This window comes from Rattus rattus, chromosome 9 (assembly GCF_011064425.1).
Source record: "Rattus rattus isolate New Zealand chromosome 9, Rrattus_CSIRO_v1, whole genome shotgun sequence".
Classification (NCBI taxonomy): domain Eukaryota; kingdom Metazoa; phylum Chordata; class Mammalia; order Rodentia; family Muridae; genus Rattus; species Rattus rattus.
The window spans coordinates 28,852,074-28,869,371 of NC_046162.1; the positions used below are offsets into that span (position 1 = coordinate 28,852,074).

The 17,298-nt window shown below is 47.9% G+C and overlaps 1 protein-coding gene across 1 annotated transcript in view; it reads left to right on the top strand.

The window, feature by feature from the left end:
- Adam19 (ADAM metallopeptidase domain 19) overlaps nucleotides 1-16,108 on the top strand; it is a 90,187-nt gene extending 74,079 nt beyond the window's left edge. The window contains exons 14-23 of the mRNA XM_032912071.1: nucleotides 850-1,045; nucleotides 3,190-3,298; nucleotides 4,498-4,711; nucleotides 5,362-5,439; nucleotides 5,548-5,656; nucleotides 6,837-6,975; nucleotides 7,702-7,786; nucleotides 8,026-8,250; nucleotides 11,756-11,908; nucleotides 12,631-16,108. Of these exons, the coding sequence (XP_032767962.1) occupies nucleotides 850-1,045; nucleotides 3,190-3,298; nucleotides 4,498-4,711; nucleotides 5,362-5,439; nucleotides 5,548-5,656; nucleotides 6,837-6,975; nucleotides 7,702-7,786; nucleotides 8,026-8,250; nucleotides 11,756-11,908; nucleotides 12,631-12,684 (1,362 nt within the window). The 3' untranslated portion in view covers nucleotides 12,685-16,108. The remainder of the gene's footprint in view (nucleotides 1-849; nucleotides 1,046-3,189; nucleotides 3,299-4,497; nucleotides 4,712-5,361; nucleotides 5,440-5,547; nucleotides 5,657-6,836; nucleotides 6,976-7,701; nucleotides 7,787-8,025; nucleotides 8,251-11,755; nucleotides 11,909-12,630) is intronic.
- Nucleotides 16,109-17,298: the final 1,190 nt, after the last annotated feature.

Below are 17,298 nucleotides of genomic sequence, written 5' to 3' on the forward strand. Positions count from 1 at the left end.
GAGGCCAGACACATTTACAGTTCTGTTATTCCGGGGGCTCAGCCAGGAGGATCGACGTGAGTTCAAGGCCAGTCTGTGCTAATTAATGAGTTGGAGGCTAGTTTCAAGAACAAAACAAGAATGTTGTACATCGGAAACTCGCATGAGGGCTGGAGAGATGGCTCAGCGGTTAGGAGCACTGAATGCTCTTCCAGAGGTCCTGAGTTCAATTCCCAGCAACCACACGGTGGCTCACAACCATCTGTCACGGGATCCGATGCCCTCTTCTGGTGTGTCTGAGGACAGCTACAATGTACTCATATACATGAAACAAATTAAATCTTTAAAAAAAAACTTACATGAACAGAACAATAATGCTGTAAATTGAAATTTTGCATGAATGCCAATTCTCTCTGTGTGAGTACATGCATGTGTACATGCATGTATGTATCCTCAGGGAACTGGTCTGCTACATACCATACCACATGACTTGGAATATACTGTCTCACTTCTTTAATTATATAAGACTATCATGCAAACTAAATAAAGTCCTAATAACACTTCAGCGAAAGGCGGTTATAATGGCACAGAGAAAACTACAGATTGTTACATAACCATTGCTTCTCAACTGCTGTGTACAGGAATTGCATTGAGCTTGTCTATGTGGACACAACTTTGAAGGTACTCCGTCACTGTTTGTGCGAAGGCCAACGATGGCTTGAGCTCATTGAAGGCGTGCGATAAGCGCTGGGATATGAAAGCAATGGAAAACTGTCTTCCCCAGATAGGATGCCGATGAGCTCCTGGCTGAAAGGGGGTCGGGGGACAAGGAGGAAATGACTACTTTTCTCTTCTCATTCCTCAACCTAGCTGGTGGCTCCTGGAACCCAGTGTCGTGAGCAGGTGCGGCAGTGTGACCTCCCCGAGTTCTGCACGGGCAAGTCCCCCCACTGCCCCACCAACTATTACCAGATGGATGGCACCCCCTGTGAGGGCGGCCAGGCCTACTGCTACAATGGCATGTGCCTCACTTATCAGGAGCAGTGCCAGCAGCTGTGGGGACCTGGTAAGGACCCTCCTGGAGAATACGCTCTCTTCCACTCACTACTTCTGAGCCTGTCTCCCTGCTGGCCACTTAGCATGGTCTAGAACGCCTTCAAATACCACATCACATCCTCTTAGCTCGAGGGAGACATTCGAAGGCAGCCAGGTGACAGTATTTCTCATCGTCCCTTGAAGCTTTTAGTTTGAACACTGGGCAGACAGATAACAAATGCTCTCTCCCCAACACACCAATGAAGCAGAAATGGAGAAGAAAAGAAAATGAAAAAGACCCTTAGGCTTCAGTCCTATTCTGGGAAAGCAAATTTTAACTGCTGTAAAGTGGAATTTCTTCATCTATCAGATCTCAAAGACGCCAAGTGATGTGGTAATCACAACACCCATCCTAATATGGCATTGTGGAGGGTATGAGGAAACAGATAGGACCCCATAGAAAGCAGTTTAGAGATACATTTTAATGTGCCTGCCGGTTCTATTAATTACATTAGGGCTTACATTTTTTCCACGTATCCTTTTTTTTTTCCTGAGAAGTTTTTCCATGATATGAGCAATTTGTGAGTAAATGAAAATAGGTATATACAGCAAACGTCATTTACTGATCATAAATCATAACGAAATTTATTTTAAAATAATCTTCCATATATAATTTTACTGGAGCAAACGTACATTTCAACAAACTGGTGTGCTTGTTTATTTTTTCATGTGCAGAATTAAGTCTTGGCTAAATAGTTGATAGTGTAGGACATTAAGGGTCTTTTATGGTTTTCAGAGTTGACTGACATTATGATTTTATAGTTGTGAGGGACTGGGACACCAACCCACATCGATATGTGGTGCAAAAGTTACAGAAGTATGTTTAGGGCCTTACCAGAAATTATGGGAAATTCTAATCTGACCTCCAAATCCTGATTCGTTCAGGGATTTTTATTTTTACTTTTTGAGATGAGGTCTCAGTGTGTGGCCTGCTTGCCTGAAACTTATCATGTAGTTCAGGCTGGCCTGCAACTCCCAGAGATCTACCAGCCTCTTCCTCTCCAGTGCTAGGATTAAAGGCGGGCACCACGCTCAGCTCCTGTGTTGTTTTGTTTTGTTTGTTTTAAAGAATCTAAAGTCAGGAGCTCGAACAGCTACTTTATAAATCAAACTTTCTAACGTAATCTTAACAATAATCTGATGTTTATCTGCCGAGGACTGACAGCAGGGAAAACATTCTTTGTTTTCCTTAACGAACCCAATGCTTAAGAGACAAAATACATAGCACAAAAACACGACCAGTCCTTATATAAAGTAGCCTCAAGTCTGAGCTGGTTTCAGGGGCATTCATTGGTTGTGTGCAGCGTGCAGCTGTGTTGAAAACCAAACTCTTGCAAAGTCATGGGACGCAACATGGATGAGCTCTGACTTCATTACACATTCTGTAGTAATTAGTTTTGGGTCAGTGCACATTCAGAATCCCTTTAGTGTTGTCAGATTTTGAGCCTCCTCCCGCTCCTACCCCATTCAGGTGTGGGGTTCCATCTGCCCCCATTTTCAGAAGCTGGGCGTTACACTCCTTAGAAGCAGCCTCCCAGTGTACTTGCTCAGGGATGTGAAGATGTTGTTAAAGATGTCATTACACTGCTGCTAATTGCTGCAGCAGCATCCGCTGTGCCCTCAAGTCACGTGGGGCTGAGTTCTGTGTACAACAAACCAAGTTGAACCACAAAGTGCAGAGCAGAAAGAGAAGAGAAGAGACTCCCATTCTTTATTGTGTTCTCTCAAGAAGATGCCCCAGAATCAAATCTGAGGGATGCAGAAGATAGAGAAGACAATTTATTTTTCTCGTAGCCGCACTGCTAAAGATGGTTTCTTTCCTGTGATATAGGAGAGGGAAAACAAGGTGGATATGAAGAAAAAAAAAACTCCAAAGATGTGTTTTAGTTCTTTTAATGTTTGGGGCATGAATTATTAGTCTTTTACGGTCCGGAAATAGGGCAGCTCTTCCTCATTAACGAGCCGGCTTAGCATGCAGCTGCCAAAGACACAAATCTTCCATGCAACATTTTCCCTGAATCGCTCTTGAGAATGTGGAAGTGTCCGCCATTAGCCAGGGCTAGCTCTGTCACGGGGAGCCTCTGTCAGGCTAACAGATGTTTCTTGCACACTTAGGAGCCAGGCCTGCTCTTGATCTTTGCTTCGAGAGGGTGAACGCTGCTGGTGACACCTATGGTAACTGCGGCAAGGGCTTGAATGGCAAATACAGGAAGTGCAGCCCCAGGTGAGACCGCAATGCTGGCCCGATGGGAGGGAGAGTGACCAAGTGAGCCCTGCTCTGTCCTCCTCACTCCCACCTGACTTGGTGTGGACAGCCTCCCACTGGCTTTTACACAACTCAGTTAAAGTCTGTCTCTGTGCTCTACCTGTCCAGTTGGCTCTAAGGAAGGGACAAAGAGGAGTGGGCAGCTTTGCATTCTAGGAAGCTGATCAAGGTTGCTTTGGCAGCTCTCTTAAGAGCAGGACAGGATCTCTCTCTCTCTCTCTCTCTCTCTCTCTCTCTCTCTCTCTCTCTCTCTCTCTCTCTCTCATATAAAGAGTGGGGCAGGAGATGGCTGTGATCTGAGATGACAGTGTTCCAGCACATCAGCGTCGTGGATCACAGACCGGTTTTTGCAGAGTGTTAAAATTATGCCTGGTCCAAAGAAGCCATCTCTAATTCGTTCATCCCAGCCACCCACTCACTCCTCTGCCCACCACTCTTGCAGATTTACCACAGGCAAGGTGCTGAATTGAGTGTCTAGAGCAAGGTTAGGTAATGGAGTAATAGTTAGTGGCCTAGGGCGTTTCCCCCAAGAAGTTCTCTAGCTGAGCTCTGCAGCAGTGAGGAGTCGAACCAGCGTGTAAAACAGTGCTTTAGGCAGAGACGGGGTAGAGACAGTAAGCTACGATGTGTGGGAAGGAAAGGAAAGGAAGCCATGTAACTGAGCGTGGGGAGAGGAAAGCAGGAATTAGACCCTTAGAGATTTAAAGGCACCGCTGGAAGATCTGGATTCCTCCCGTGGATGCTGCAGTCAGGGGTCTTGCAGGCCGGGACAAAAAGAGGTAATAATGTAAGTCAGGGAAGCTGTGTAGGAGGGAAGACGGATGGGGATTGAAAATGTTCAACCCTTAGAACAACGACGAATGGGAGGCAGAGGAAGACCCAGCTCATGGTTGGCTTGGGAAATGGTTGTGGGATAAAGATGACCAAGTATTCATGTCATTCAGTTGTCCTTGGAGTTCGGACATCCTAAGTTGAGCTCTTGGCTTAGGTCTGCTAAGACACAAGGAACCCACTCCTTTTCTGGGTCTGCTGGATTCCAGCCCACTCTCTGGTCCTTTGCTCTGCTCCTCCGAAGCCTGCTGACTCGGCTCAGACAGAAGCTCTACAATGCCCCAGCTTTTCCCCAGCCTCTGATACCGTCCTCTTTCCCGGCCCAGGGATGCCAAGTGTGGGAAGATCCAGTGTCAGAGCACCCAGGCCAGGCCCCTGGAATCCAACGCAGTATCTATTGACACCACCATTACCTTGAATGGGAGGCGGATCCACTGTCGGGGCACCCATGTCTACCGGGGTCCTGAGGAGGAGGAAGGGGAAGGTGACATGCTGGACCCAGGGCTGGTGATGACTGGGACCAAGTGTGGCCACAACCATGTGAGTCCCTCCATAACCTCACTCAGAAACCAAGAGGCAGAGACAGAGATTGAGAAGTGTGGGCTCTGGAGGAATGATGCATGGCTCCCAGGGTAATAGCATCCCACCGACAAGCACCCTATAGACTGTGGATTAGGCGTAAATACGGGCTTCGCTATCATCCATGCCGTAAGCTATTACACGAAATAGAAGCGGACTGAGAGTCAGGGAACCCAAGGAAAATGACGCTCCCGATCTCACGTATTTAATTGTGTTAGTAAAATTATGAACACAGAGGAACCCCCATGATATGCCCAGCACAGAGTAAGCTCCTGCCACATTCATTATTTTTAGGCATGATACTAAAATTAGAACACATTCATTGTTGGATAGCATATAATCAGCATGATGCTAGACCGTAAACATGCTAGACCTAATTGCTGGATGTAACATTTCAGCAATGTTTGTTATTCCTTCTCCAATCACAAGGGCGATAGCAGAATTCAGTTACCCACCGCCCCCCCTTTGGAGGCCTTTTGTGTCTCTCACTAAAATATATAGACCAGAGCTACGTTTTGGGGTTCCCATTCATGCTAAGGACAAACCTCCCACCCCATAAGCCTCCCCCACGTCCCTGCTGCTCCACTGATGGCTGCTGTTCCTTGTTGCAGATTTGCTTCGAGGGGCAATGCAGGAACACCTCCTTCTTTGAGACGGAAGGCTGTGGGAAAAAGTGCAATGGTCATGGGGTACGTGTGTCCGTGCAGAGGTCTGGGGTCCTGGGTGTCGTGGGGGCATGCCCTGTGGGAGGTCACAGCTCTCTTGGGAGCCGATACATCTGCGGCCCTTCACTCTAGGTCTGCAACAACAACAAGAACTGTCATTGCTTCCCTGGCTGGGCTCCACCTTTCTGTAACACCCCAGGAGATGGCGGCAGCATTGACAGTGGTCCTTTGCCCCCTAAGAGTAAGTGTTCTGCCTTTGTGAGAGGAGACCATGGGGATCAGGGGTTGGTTGGCAGGAACCTCCAGCCTGTTGACATTGCAGTATGGCACTGTTGTCTACAAAAGTGTCAGGCTTTATTCATAACCGTGAGGAGATACATAGAGACTGTGGGCTACAGGTTGGGTTTGACTGTTACAGAAAGCCCAAGTTGGCTTCACTCTCCAGATTCTGCAGGGAGAGGGCCAAGAGAAAGACGCTGAGTGGGAGGATGCCAGTTCTTCCTATGCGGCCTGGGCCTGGGCTTAGATGCCTTCCTGTCCTTTTACTAAGGGGAGGGAGGAGGAGTGAGATATTAAGGGAGATGATAGGTCATTGGGTAGTCACAATTATTTGGGGGAGCAACTAGTAATTAGTCCTGTTAGGGACACTATCCTGGGGTGCATTTATTGGTTATTTTGCCTTTTGTTAAATGAAGGTTAAGAAATGGGAAAACAGACAAGTTTTATAGTTCTTAGGGGAGGCCTCGGGAACTCAGCCCCTGTGGTTTCCAGATTTTGTTTTTTGAGTAATGGCAAAAGTACTTTAAAAAAGGTATAAAGGTAAAAACAGGGTGTGGTAGTAGCTAGCTAGCACTTAGGAGGTTTGAGGCAGGAGAATTGCTGCAACTTTGAGGCCAGTCTGGGCTCTAGCAAAATAAAAACAGACAGGAAGGAAGAGCAAGCAAGGGGCACTTCACCAATGTGGGCATCCATGTCTGTTTAAATTTATGACTCGTGGAACCATGGAGACGGCTTTGGGCCCAACCGTGAGGGAAAGAGTTCTAGTCCTAAGGCATCTGAGCCAGTATTTCTGGCCATTGCTCTGTGTCTAGGAAAATCATGATGCAGGCTGACTTGATAAAAATCCATTAGCCAGAAGCTGACCGTAACTGACGGGGTCTGAACCGCTTTGGGAAGAATCTTTGCAGCTGAAGAGAAATGCCTGTGGGGACTGTCTTTAAAAGCATGGGCATGGACATGGGCATGGGCCTGGTTCTTTAAGCTAGTATTAGGGCGCCAATACTATATAACGTGCATGTCGAGTGTGTTCGAGTTTGTTTGAAATCAGTCATAAATATCTGAAGGACAACCGAGGCTCTGTCAGTTTATGGTAGCCTGAACCAACGGCCTCTAATTCTCTCACTTGTGCTGACTTCCGGCAGGTGTGGGTCCTGTGATTGCTGGGGTGTTTTCCGCCCTCTTCGTGTTAGCAGTCCTGGTGCTATTGTGTCATTGCTACAGACAGAGCCACAAACTGGGCAAGCCCTCAGCTCTCCCTTTTAAACTGCGGCAACAGTTCAGGTGCGACGGGGCGCTATGCCCAGCCCTTGTGGGAAGGTTGGTGGTGGTGGGTCTAATTCTTGGATGGTGACAGCAGGGAACATGCCACCCTCACCCCTTCTGTCCTGCTCGGTCACCATGGCAAACGTTATTAGGTAATGGCTGTGATCGATTTCTACTGAGCCTGGTTGTCAACTCGAATTCTTCCCAATAGAAAGTCCTTAGCCAGTTCAAACTGGGGGAATGACATAAAATCTATTTACCGTCCCTGCCTGGTTAACTCATGTCTTATTTTTAAAGTGCAGGAAGCTGAGGCAACAGAAAGGGATGATAAGTTCAATCAGTCACAGAGATAACTAGACATTGACCCAAGAAGACAAATGATTAATTCATTGAGATATTGATGGGGCGTATTCTCTAGAGTTCTGTTAAGTGTACTTGCACTGGAAGGGATTTTTTTTTTCTGCCTTGCATCATTCTATATCCACGATGGTGGGGGTCGGGGTACATGATGGCTAGTGATACTCTATCTTCTTATTGGGGAGGGAGGGGATCTGCTTTGTGCAAGGCTTCTCCAGTGGCCATATGTGTACTTATTTATAATTTAGGAGATGGGTTTTAAAGGATCAGCCCACTTTCTCCAGAGGAGGGTTGGTTAGATTTGTCCATTGGTCTAGGTCGGATTTGCTTATCCACACACACCATTAAAGATCTCCCTCTCCCCTGTCCCCTCTTCCTTGTTTCCAGTTGTCCCTTCAGGGTGTCTCAGAATGGTGGAACTGGCCACGCCAACCCAACTTTCAAGTTACAGACACCCCAGGGCAAGCGAAAGGTAAGGGCTTTGCACCACTGAACTTGATTGATTTCCCTTAATCCCTGTTAGGCTTTCTTAAGTGCTTATGTGTGCCCTTGGTAATGAAAGCTATTTTAGGGGCTTGTCAGTTGGTTTTGAAGCCTGGAATCTGGAGGTCAGCATGTCTGTTCTGCCTTCCGATGAGGCTCTGGTCACCTCATTGAGAGACACATAGAGAGGATTCCTCATCTCAGCTGCTCTTTGTCTCCTTCATACAGGTGACTAACACCCCTGAAACTCTCCGGAAGCCCTCCCACCCTCCTCCCCGGCCCCCTCCGGACTACCTACGAGTTGAATCCCATCCTGCACCACTGCCAGCACATCTGAACAGGGCTGCTGGGAGCTCGCCAGAAGCTGGAGCTCAAATAGAAAGAAAGGAATCAGCCAGAAGACCTCCCCCAAGCCGGCCCATGCCCCCTGCACCTAACTGCCTACTGTCCCAGGTAAGTGGGTTCTCTGAGACCCTAGGCTGGGAACATTGCTCATAACAGGCCAATGAGGGGCACTGGGGTGATGCACTGACTGGATTTGATCATCTTTTCTTTGTTCTGGTGAATACAATGGGTTTCCAGACGCTTAGCAATAAAGAGTAAGAGGTATCTTCCCAAACCGGAGGTAGGAGTGCACACCTTTAATTCCAGTGGTTAGGAGTAGAGGTAGGCAGATCTCTGTGTTCGGAGCCAGCCTGTTCTACATAGCTAGTTACAGAACAGAAAAGGTTACACAAAGAAACCCTGTCTTGAGAAACCAAAATACTATTGCTGCTGCTACTACAACTATCGATCGATCAATCAATCGATTGATCAACATCATCATCATCATCACCATCATCATCATCATCTCTTCTGGATGGTCCCTAAGCCACATGATGCTTTTTTCCTATTTGATTTCCACCCACTTTGTACCCCAACCTGACCTCTTTCAGCTCCCTAAGACCTTGTCCACTTCAGGTCATCGCAGATGCTGTTTTTCCTCATATACACGCACATCCCTTCGCTTGGACTATTCCTCTTCACCCTCAGCTGTGACCTCAGGTAACACTTCTCCCGAGGGACTTCTCTCACCTAGAAAGGCTGATCTTAGTACCCTGTGCCTCTCTCATTGTACTCAGCCCTACAAAGTGTACCCACTAGTTAGCTCTCACTCACGAAGAGTCTTACTGAAGGGCACAACATGATGCCTCGCTTGCCTGAGGGGTTCTCTTGGACACGATGGGTCTAGACTATCCCCTTCTGTTTGGCTGGCACTCACAGCTTGGAGCTATAACACAGTGGCTTTTCCCTATAGTATGTGTACTCTGGTTTAAGTTCCCCTGTGAAGACATAGGCATTTCTTGGGCAGTAGCCCAGTGTGGTAGCCTCTAGAACTAATTGTATTTGCTTTCTTTTGGTATGGTCCAAAGGGTTCCCCGGGACCGAAGTTTCTCTGATCACAACCACCACATGGTCAGCTTCAGGTTTGGGATGGTCCCTAGGGTATGAGACAGTGAGGGTATCAGGTTGGGTTCTGTGCTGGGAAACTGCCCCTCACAAGTTCCTGTGTGTGCGGCCAGGGCGTGACATACAAATCCATGCAGAGGAGGGATAGAGTGCATCTGAACCGTTATGGTGCAGGGTGAGCATAACCAGACTCATTCCTACCTAATCACTTTAAACACTGCTCCATGAGCTAGGCATACCCCAAAATGGGCCAGCTCTAATCTCTGTAAACTATGACCTTAAACTAAGCATGCTCAGGGAGGTACGCCTAGCGGATGTGAATGAACTCTGGGTAAAGTTGGCCATGCTGCCTTTGGAGGGCATAGTTTAGCAGATCCTCATGACGTTCTCCTTGCTTGCTCAGGGTAGAAAATCCTCCTCTGTGCTGTTAAGTCTTGGCCCTGTTTATTCTCCCACCAAGGATTAGGTTCTGGTATCAGCCTGGCTTCCTTAGGAGGCTCAGTGCTGGGAGGCCCGGGGCAGACATTCCGATAAGGCTCCAAGACAGATAACAACTGCCAGGGGCTCACTCTGCAGTTTCTGCACTGTCTATACCCTGTAGTCTTTCCCTGCAAGACCTGAGCTCTCTGGTACACTGGGGGTTTCATCCTGTACCCTCCCAGATCAGCGCCCCTCCTGGAAAGGGTAGAGCTCAAGGGTGTGCAGTGGCTTTCTGGGCTCAGGCATTTTCGACTTTTCTTTCTGAGCTTCAGGTTTTGCCCTGAGAAGTCATTCGTGTAGGAAAACCAACTCTGCTGTTTGTCTGCCCCCCTGCATACTCGCCTTGTGTCTATCATGGAACTCGCGAGCACCCCTTTTAGGCAGGTCAAGGAACTGGCTTCTCTCAAGTCCTACCAGCTCAGGGACAGGCCATGATTTTGACCCTAAAGGTTTTGTTTTTCCAATCACAAAAAGCATATACTTGTTTTTTTAAAAAAAATCGAGTAGTGGGGCTGGAGAGTTGGCTCAATGGTTAAGAGCACTTACTGTTGTTGGAGAGGACCAGGGTTCGGTTCCCAGCACTGACATCAGTGAGTTCCCTGGGATCTTCTGGATTCTGTGGCACCTGAGCATACAGGGCATAAACTCACACATATAAATAATAAAGATAACACAAATACCAAGTGTGGTGGTGCATGCCAGTAATCCCAGCACTCGAGAGACCAAGGCAGATGGATTACTGTAAGTTCAATGCCAGTCTGATCTATATGATGAGTTACAAGACAGCCAGGGCTATGTAGAAAAACCCCGGCTCAAAACTGCATAATTCTTTATTCTAAAAAATTCAAGTCATACAGAAATGTGTCTCTTTTGAGAAATTTGATTAGCTCATTTATTTATGGTATTGGGTTGCCTGATTCCTGAGTACTAGCTGGCCCCCAAAGCCTGTGATGTCTCCATGAATCAGACAGAAAAGGTGCCCTGCCCACCTCTATTTAGTTCTAGCCAGAGATGGCTACAGACAAAAAAATAAAAGCCTGGTAAATTATTTATGTTAGTAGCGATAAAAGATATTAAGAGAAATAAACTAGTTAAAATAAACTTAGGCTTAGAGGAGCCCCATGTACACCCACACACACACACTCTCTCACACACATAAACACATGTGTATGTGCACGTGAACACATTCTCACACATACACACACACCATACACGCACACTCTCTCTCACACACATACACATGTCCACACACACTCACACACACCATACACACACACTCTCTCTCACACACATTCACATGTCCACACACACTCACACATACATACACTGTCATGCACACATACACATACTTTCTCTCCCCGCCCACTCCTCTCATTCTGTTTTCCCGGATCATCATACCCGCCCACTTCTCTTCATTTCCGTAGGCGGTCTCCTTTGTGTACACACTCCTCAGTCGGGTCCATGTCACCTTGTCTCGCAGGCGGCTGTCCTCATGAGCCCAGACCCCCTGCTCTGCTCTTTGCACATGCTGTTGCCCACGTCACTGGCTAAGTTTACATTGTTCTTCCACTGTGGACATTTTGGAAGTTTCTAGGTTCTCTGGTGTTATAAACCGTGTGTGCACAGGGACAGCCTTCTGCACCTGTGCTAACAGTCTTTAACATGGTCAACGGCAAGTAGGATTTTTCACATCAGGAAATGACCTTTTCAATTTTTTTTTTTTTTTTAATTTTGAGACAGGGTTTTGACTTCACAGACCCACCTGCTCCTACCTCCTGAGTGCTGGAATTAAGTGTGCCTTATCATACGGTGCCCATAATCTAATTTTAATAGAGACCACTAACTTGCTTTTCAAAAAGGTCTTATTTTTCCTTAGTATGTGACCACATTACGTACCCACCCCCAGGCGAGTCCTTTAAACATGAACAATCTGGTATGTAATCTGGTCATTTTGTTTGTGATGCATAAGATATTAGGTATCTTTTCTTTCGAAAGGAGCCCCTCAAGTAAGACTTCTTGCTCCCTGCAGGATTTCCCCAGGCCTCGGCCACCTCAGAAGGCACTCCCAGCGAATCCTGTGCCGGGCCAAAGGACTGTTCCCAGGCCAGGAGGCACCTCCCTGTTTCATCCCCCTACTACTGGTCCTCAGCCTCCCAGGCCTCCAGCAGTGTCTGTTCCAAAGGTGAGTCCGCGGAAGGACCAGAGGAGAAGCGTGTGGCTGAGAAAGCAGCTTCTGTGCTCTCGTGGTCTAAACTGAGGGTCTAGAACAGAAGCAGAAGTGCACACAGCCTTGCTTGGAGGTCTGCTTGGCTGTTACCTCACATGAGCAAAGGGAGGTTTGAATTTATATGAGAAAGAAGTCCTCACACAGAAGCCTGAGCTCTGGTGGCTTCGTTGGCACCTGAACAGATAGACCACTTTGAGTAAATCCTTGACTTGATAAGAAGGCTTAAGATTGGCCAGCAAGGTGGTTCAAGGTAATTTTTAAAAAGGCCTAAGAGGCAGCCGGGGCCAATCTCATTATATTGCTGTGAAGGCCAAAGCCATTTGCTTATACAATCCTGTCAACATATGTCCCTGTCCTTCATGCTTCTCTCTGGCTGTCATGTCCTTAGCTTAGTCTTGGCAGAAGGGGTGAGGCAAGAAAGCTGGCTGCCAACCCATATTCCCATGAAGCACTGGGAAACTATTGTACTGAAACATGACGTTAGGGGGAGGGGCTGAGTTTCCAGCTTTCAGGGTGGCCACACAATGCTTTACTGCGAGGGCTGGTGGCCCCGAAGCAGCCACAGGGACAGACTTCTGATGGTCCCACTTCTGTTCTTGGCTGTCAAGAGCAAGAGGCCAGTTGGCCAATGTTCCACCGGCCAGCACTGAGGTCACGTCTTTTCTTTTCCTTTCTAGCTTCCTGAGTACCGATCACAGAGGATTGGAGGGATAACCAGCTCCAAGATCTAGACGTGTCTAGAAGTTTCTTGTTTCGCTTGAAGACTCCGGATGCCATGGAAGGTCCAGAAGGAAGAAGCCTGCTTGGCCACCCTGAAGCTTCTCCAGCCTTCTGGAACCCACCTCATCCCCAGAATCTCCCTTCTTGCCCTAGTGCCTCCTGCTCCCTCTGAGGCCCAGAGGGTCTCATAGCCGATGGCTTCTAAGTGTTGTCCTGTGCAATATACAGCCCGGGTAGGAAAGGGAGACATGTGGAGGAGGCTTGGGGACGATTCTCCCTCAGCCCGCTAGCCAAGAGCTACCAACAACGCTCAGGGAAGTCTTGAGCTGGGGTCCTCCTGTGCCGAGCTTGGAGAAGGTATCCATCCGGGTCCTCTGCTGGCAGGTACACACAGGAGCTTCAGTGATTGGCCTCCCAGGCTGGGCCTTACCGTCTCTTTGCTTTTATGGCCCAAGGAAGCTGCATCCCTGCCCCAAGGCTTGGTCAAGGTGCCTGTTCCTGGCTATGTGGCTGCATGTGACAAGCCATGCTCCCCCACATCCCCAACCATTCTTCACATTCCCACTCCCATATTTACATGGGTCACTCTGACTCAGACAGGTACTATTTGTAAGTAGTGTAGACAGCAGGGGGGAGCGGTCAGCCTGTGTCCCCTCTGAGCCGTGACGCCAAAGGTTGCTAAGGACTTTTAGAATCCCCAGCCGTACATCCCAGTGTTCCATGTGTCCCCTTCTCCTCCTCTTTCAGCATCCCTAGCCTATGGTGCTTTGGTGGTGGACCACTGCAGTCCTGACTTGCTGGTGACTATATGCTAGTGACCTCCAAATCAGGATCCTGCCTCATGGGGTAGCCACTGGACTTTCTGCACTGGATCGCAGAGCATTGAGCCGAGGGGTGTGTGTGTGTGTGTGTGTGTGTGTGTGTGTGTGTGTGTGTGTGTGAGAGACAGTGAGAGAGAGAGACAGGCAGGCAGACAGACAGACAGACAGCTCTGCATGTACTTGTATTTTATGGCCTCAAGCAGGATAAGGGGCCTCCTTCCTTATTCCTGACCTATATCTAAGTAAGGTTCTCCAGGACAGCCACAGTTATACTGAGGGGGACTGACATGTTTGGAATCCTGGCTATTAGTAACGTCTAGGCAGGGGCACCAGCCCCTCCCTAGTGGTCAGCTCTGAGGTGAGATTGTTGACTATGAACAGATCACAGTTGACAGTCACGGTTAACTCTCTTCAACCATGCCCTTCCATCAATTCTCTCCTGGTTACTGCTCCTATGTGATTGTCTTGGAAGATGCTGGGAGGTGGGAATGGGACTGGCATGGACCTCCTCTTGCTTGGTGCTCTGCCTCCTAGAACAGTTTTCACACATGGAGGCTATCTTCCACCCCCAAAAAGGTGCTAATAGCACTCCAGAGGGTTCTCTAGGGGCCTTCCTGCCAACCGCAGCGAGCAATTGTTAGCTCTTGGAACCCTCCAGAGGAAGAGGCAAGCTTTTGACTCCCCATTTACCACCCCGAGGCCTCCTTCTATCTCTTCACAGAGACAAGTGAGAGATACGGCATACATGGCTGGCGGGTAGAAAGATCTCAGGAAAACATCTCTTTTCTTTTCAGGGTGACTGTGCTGTTCACACTCTCTGAGTGTGATCCAAAAGCTTACTTAAGGCCTTGGTCCATCTCCTGTATCAGTGTCTCATTTCTGTGCTTTACCAGATGCCCAGTAACTACAGGTTGGGCCCTAGAAATAGAGGCCACCCCGATTCTCACCACAAAGTTAGAAACCCTCCACTTTCTTTCCCTTGAGCCACATCAGAAAAAAGACCCATTTCCTTGCTCATTGGCAATCACTTCGGTTTTTTTCTCTTTCGTTACTCTCGTACCACCTCCACCCCATAAAACTATACTGTGAACCGTAAGAGGGCAGGATTTTTTAACTCAGTAGAAATGTTGGCAGCTACTCTCCAAAAGCCAGGGAGGCTGTCACAGGTAGGAATCCCTTCCCGTCTGCATTGTAGGTCCCATACAGGTGTACCTAGGCTTCAAAGACAGGGCTCGTCCCAAAGGATTGTCACTTAGGAGATGAAAGAATATTACCACACGGGGAGGGGGTGCTTGCAACAGAACACTTCAGTCTACCTACACCAAGTCTGTGAGGGCATGCAAGACTGAAAAGGACTTTTCTTATGCACAGAAAGAGAGCAAGACTAGAAATAACTGTCCAAGGCGTCTCTGTTCCTGGCCACTGAAGAGAGATGTCAAAAGGCCTTGAATAGGTCAAAGCCAAGGCTCCAGTGGGCTGAGGGAAGGTTTGGAGCTGGATTTCGTGGTGTACACCTTTAGTCCCAGGAGAGGTAGGTGAATCTCTTGAGTATGAGGGTAGCCTGGTCTAAAAAGGAAGTTCTAGGACAGCCAGGGCCACACCGAGAAAAAAAAAAATCAACTCTACAAAAACAAGTAAAAATTAAGACAGGATCTCAAGTATCCTAGGTTGGCCTTCAAGTCACTTCAAAAGAAGAGAAAGAAAACTGAGGGTGACCTTTGAACTCCTGAGTGTTGGCTTCTTCCCGAGTGCTAAGCCTGCCAGTGTGTGCTACCATGCTTCATGTGGTCCTGGATTCAAACACAGACCTTCATGTGTCTATAGGCAACCACTCTACCAACTGATCTACATCCCTCAGCCCCAGCCCCTGCCAACCTTAGAATTGCAAAGCCATTTCTGACCTGTAAACCTCAGCTCCCAATCTCTGTAAGATGTGCAGCCTTGGCTAATCCCTTCCACACTGCAACTCCCTGCTTGCTTCCTATTCCTTCTAGCCTTGGTGACTTCCACTCATAAGAGAAAAGCCCCCTTTTCACCCCTGCTCCAAAACATTGTAGATGTTAGGGTCTGGATGCTCTCTGCAATTCAACAGTCCCTTCTGTTGCAGTAGCCCCCTGCCACACTCCAGTAATCCTTCAGTGTCTCCTCTGGGCTCAATCAATTTGCTTATTTGACAAAGTGAGCGTGAGACTTGTATTCTTAAAATTGGAGGTTAGTCATTTTGTCAAATGCGTGTCATGACAGACCCAAAAGGACTCCACACACAAGCCAGGGACACCAACTGGAAAGGTGCCCCTCCCCCAGGGAAGCCTGCTAGGGAGAGGTTCTGTAGAACCCAAGCCCAGCAGCCCAAAGTCATGCACCCAGTGTCCTCTTGTATGACTGTGTAAATGTCTGTCTGGGATCCAGGGCAAATGTGAATTTTCTTTTGATTTGGGAGATTGTTCACAGGAAATAGTCCTCTCCTCTCATGTCCTCCTATTGATTGTTTACAATATTTGTACATCTATGCAAAATACTTGAATGGGCCGTGGTGCCTTGTTTTGTTTTTTCTTGTTTTTTGTTTTTTTTCCTCCTTGTTTGTATTTAATTAAAACAAATTGTCATTAGGAAATGCTATCTGTTTGGACAGCTCTTTTGCGTGTGAATTGTTTCAGTATCCCACTGCCTGGACCACTTAAGGCATGTGACATGAATGTCTTAGAGGTTTCACACAGACGACCGGTCTTCCCAGTAGGCCATGACCTGAGCCACAGTGAAGCCCCACGTTTTCCCATGGCCAGTAGAGAGGGTTGCCTGCTTCGTACCTGTGCTCAAGATGGTCTGGCTTCATTAGATCTTGGATCACCAAAGACTTTAATACTCTTTTACATTCTAGAACATTCTTCTACACTGCTGCCTTTAGAAGACAGCTGAGATACTCTGAGACCACCTCTCTTCACTAGGGGGTGTGATTTAATGAAGGGGAGAGATTTAGTGTGGGTCTCGTGGGCTGAGTAGGTAGGTAAAGGGATGCCAGGTTGTATGTACTTTAGAGTCCCTGGGCTTGTGTAGAGTCAGTTCATACTGCTAGTGTCTCTCACTACCCCACTCATTTCCTCCCAGCCTCAGTTTTGAGGTTTTCTAAGATTACTGATAACCACAGGAGCTTTACTGTGTAGGTCTCAATAAACTAATTTTTTTTTTTTTTTTTTTTTTTTTTTTCCGGAGCTGGGGACCAAACCCAGGGCCTTGTGCTTCCCAGGCAAGTGCTCTACCACTGAGCTAAATCCCCAACCCCTACTGTGTAGGTCTCAATGAAAATAGCCCCCACAGACTCATAAGAAGAGGCATTAAAGGAGGTGTGGCCTTGATGGAGTAGGTGTGGCCTTGTCGGAAGAAGTGTGTCACTGGGGGCAGGCTCTAAGGTTTCTGAAGCTCAAGCCAGGATCAGTGTCTCTTTCTTCCTGATGCCTATGGATCCAGATGCAGAACTCTGAGCTACCTCTCCGGCACCATGCCTGCCTGTGTGCCGCCATGCTAACAGACTAGACCTCTGAACTGTAGGCAAGCCCCAGTGAAATGTTTTCCTTTATAGAAGTTGCCATGGTCATGGTGTCTCTCACAGTAATAAAGCCCTGATAGGCACCTCATTGAACCCTCACACCGATGCTAGGGAAGCAGCATCCTTCGTATTTCATAAGCTTTTTGCTACACGCCTGGCTTCCTACTAAGGGCATAGCCATTGACTGAGTGAGTGGTACTCAGAAATACAGCAACCTTCCCTGCTTGAGTGAGGGCAGATCTTGGAAGACACAGGAGGGC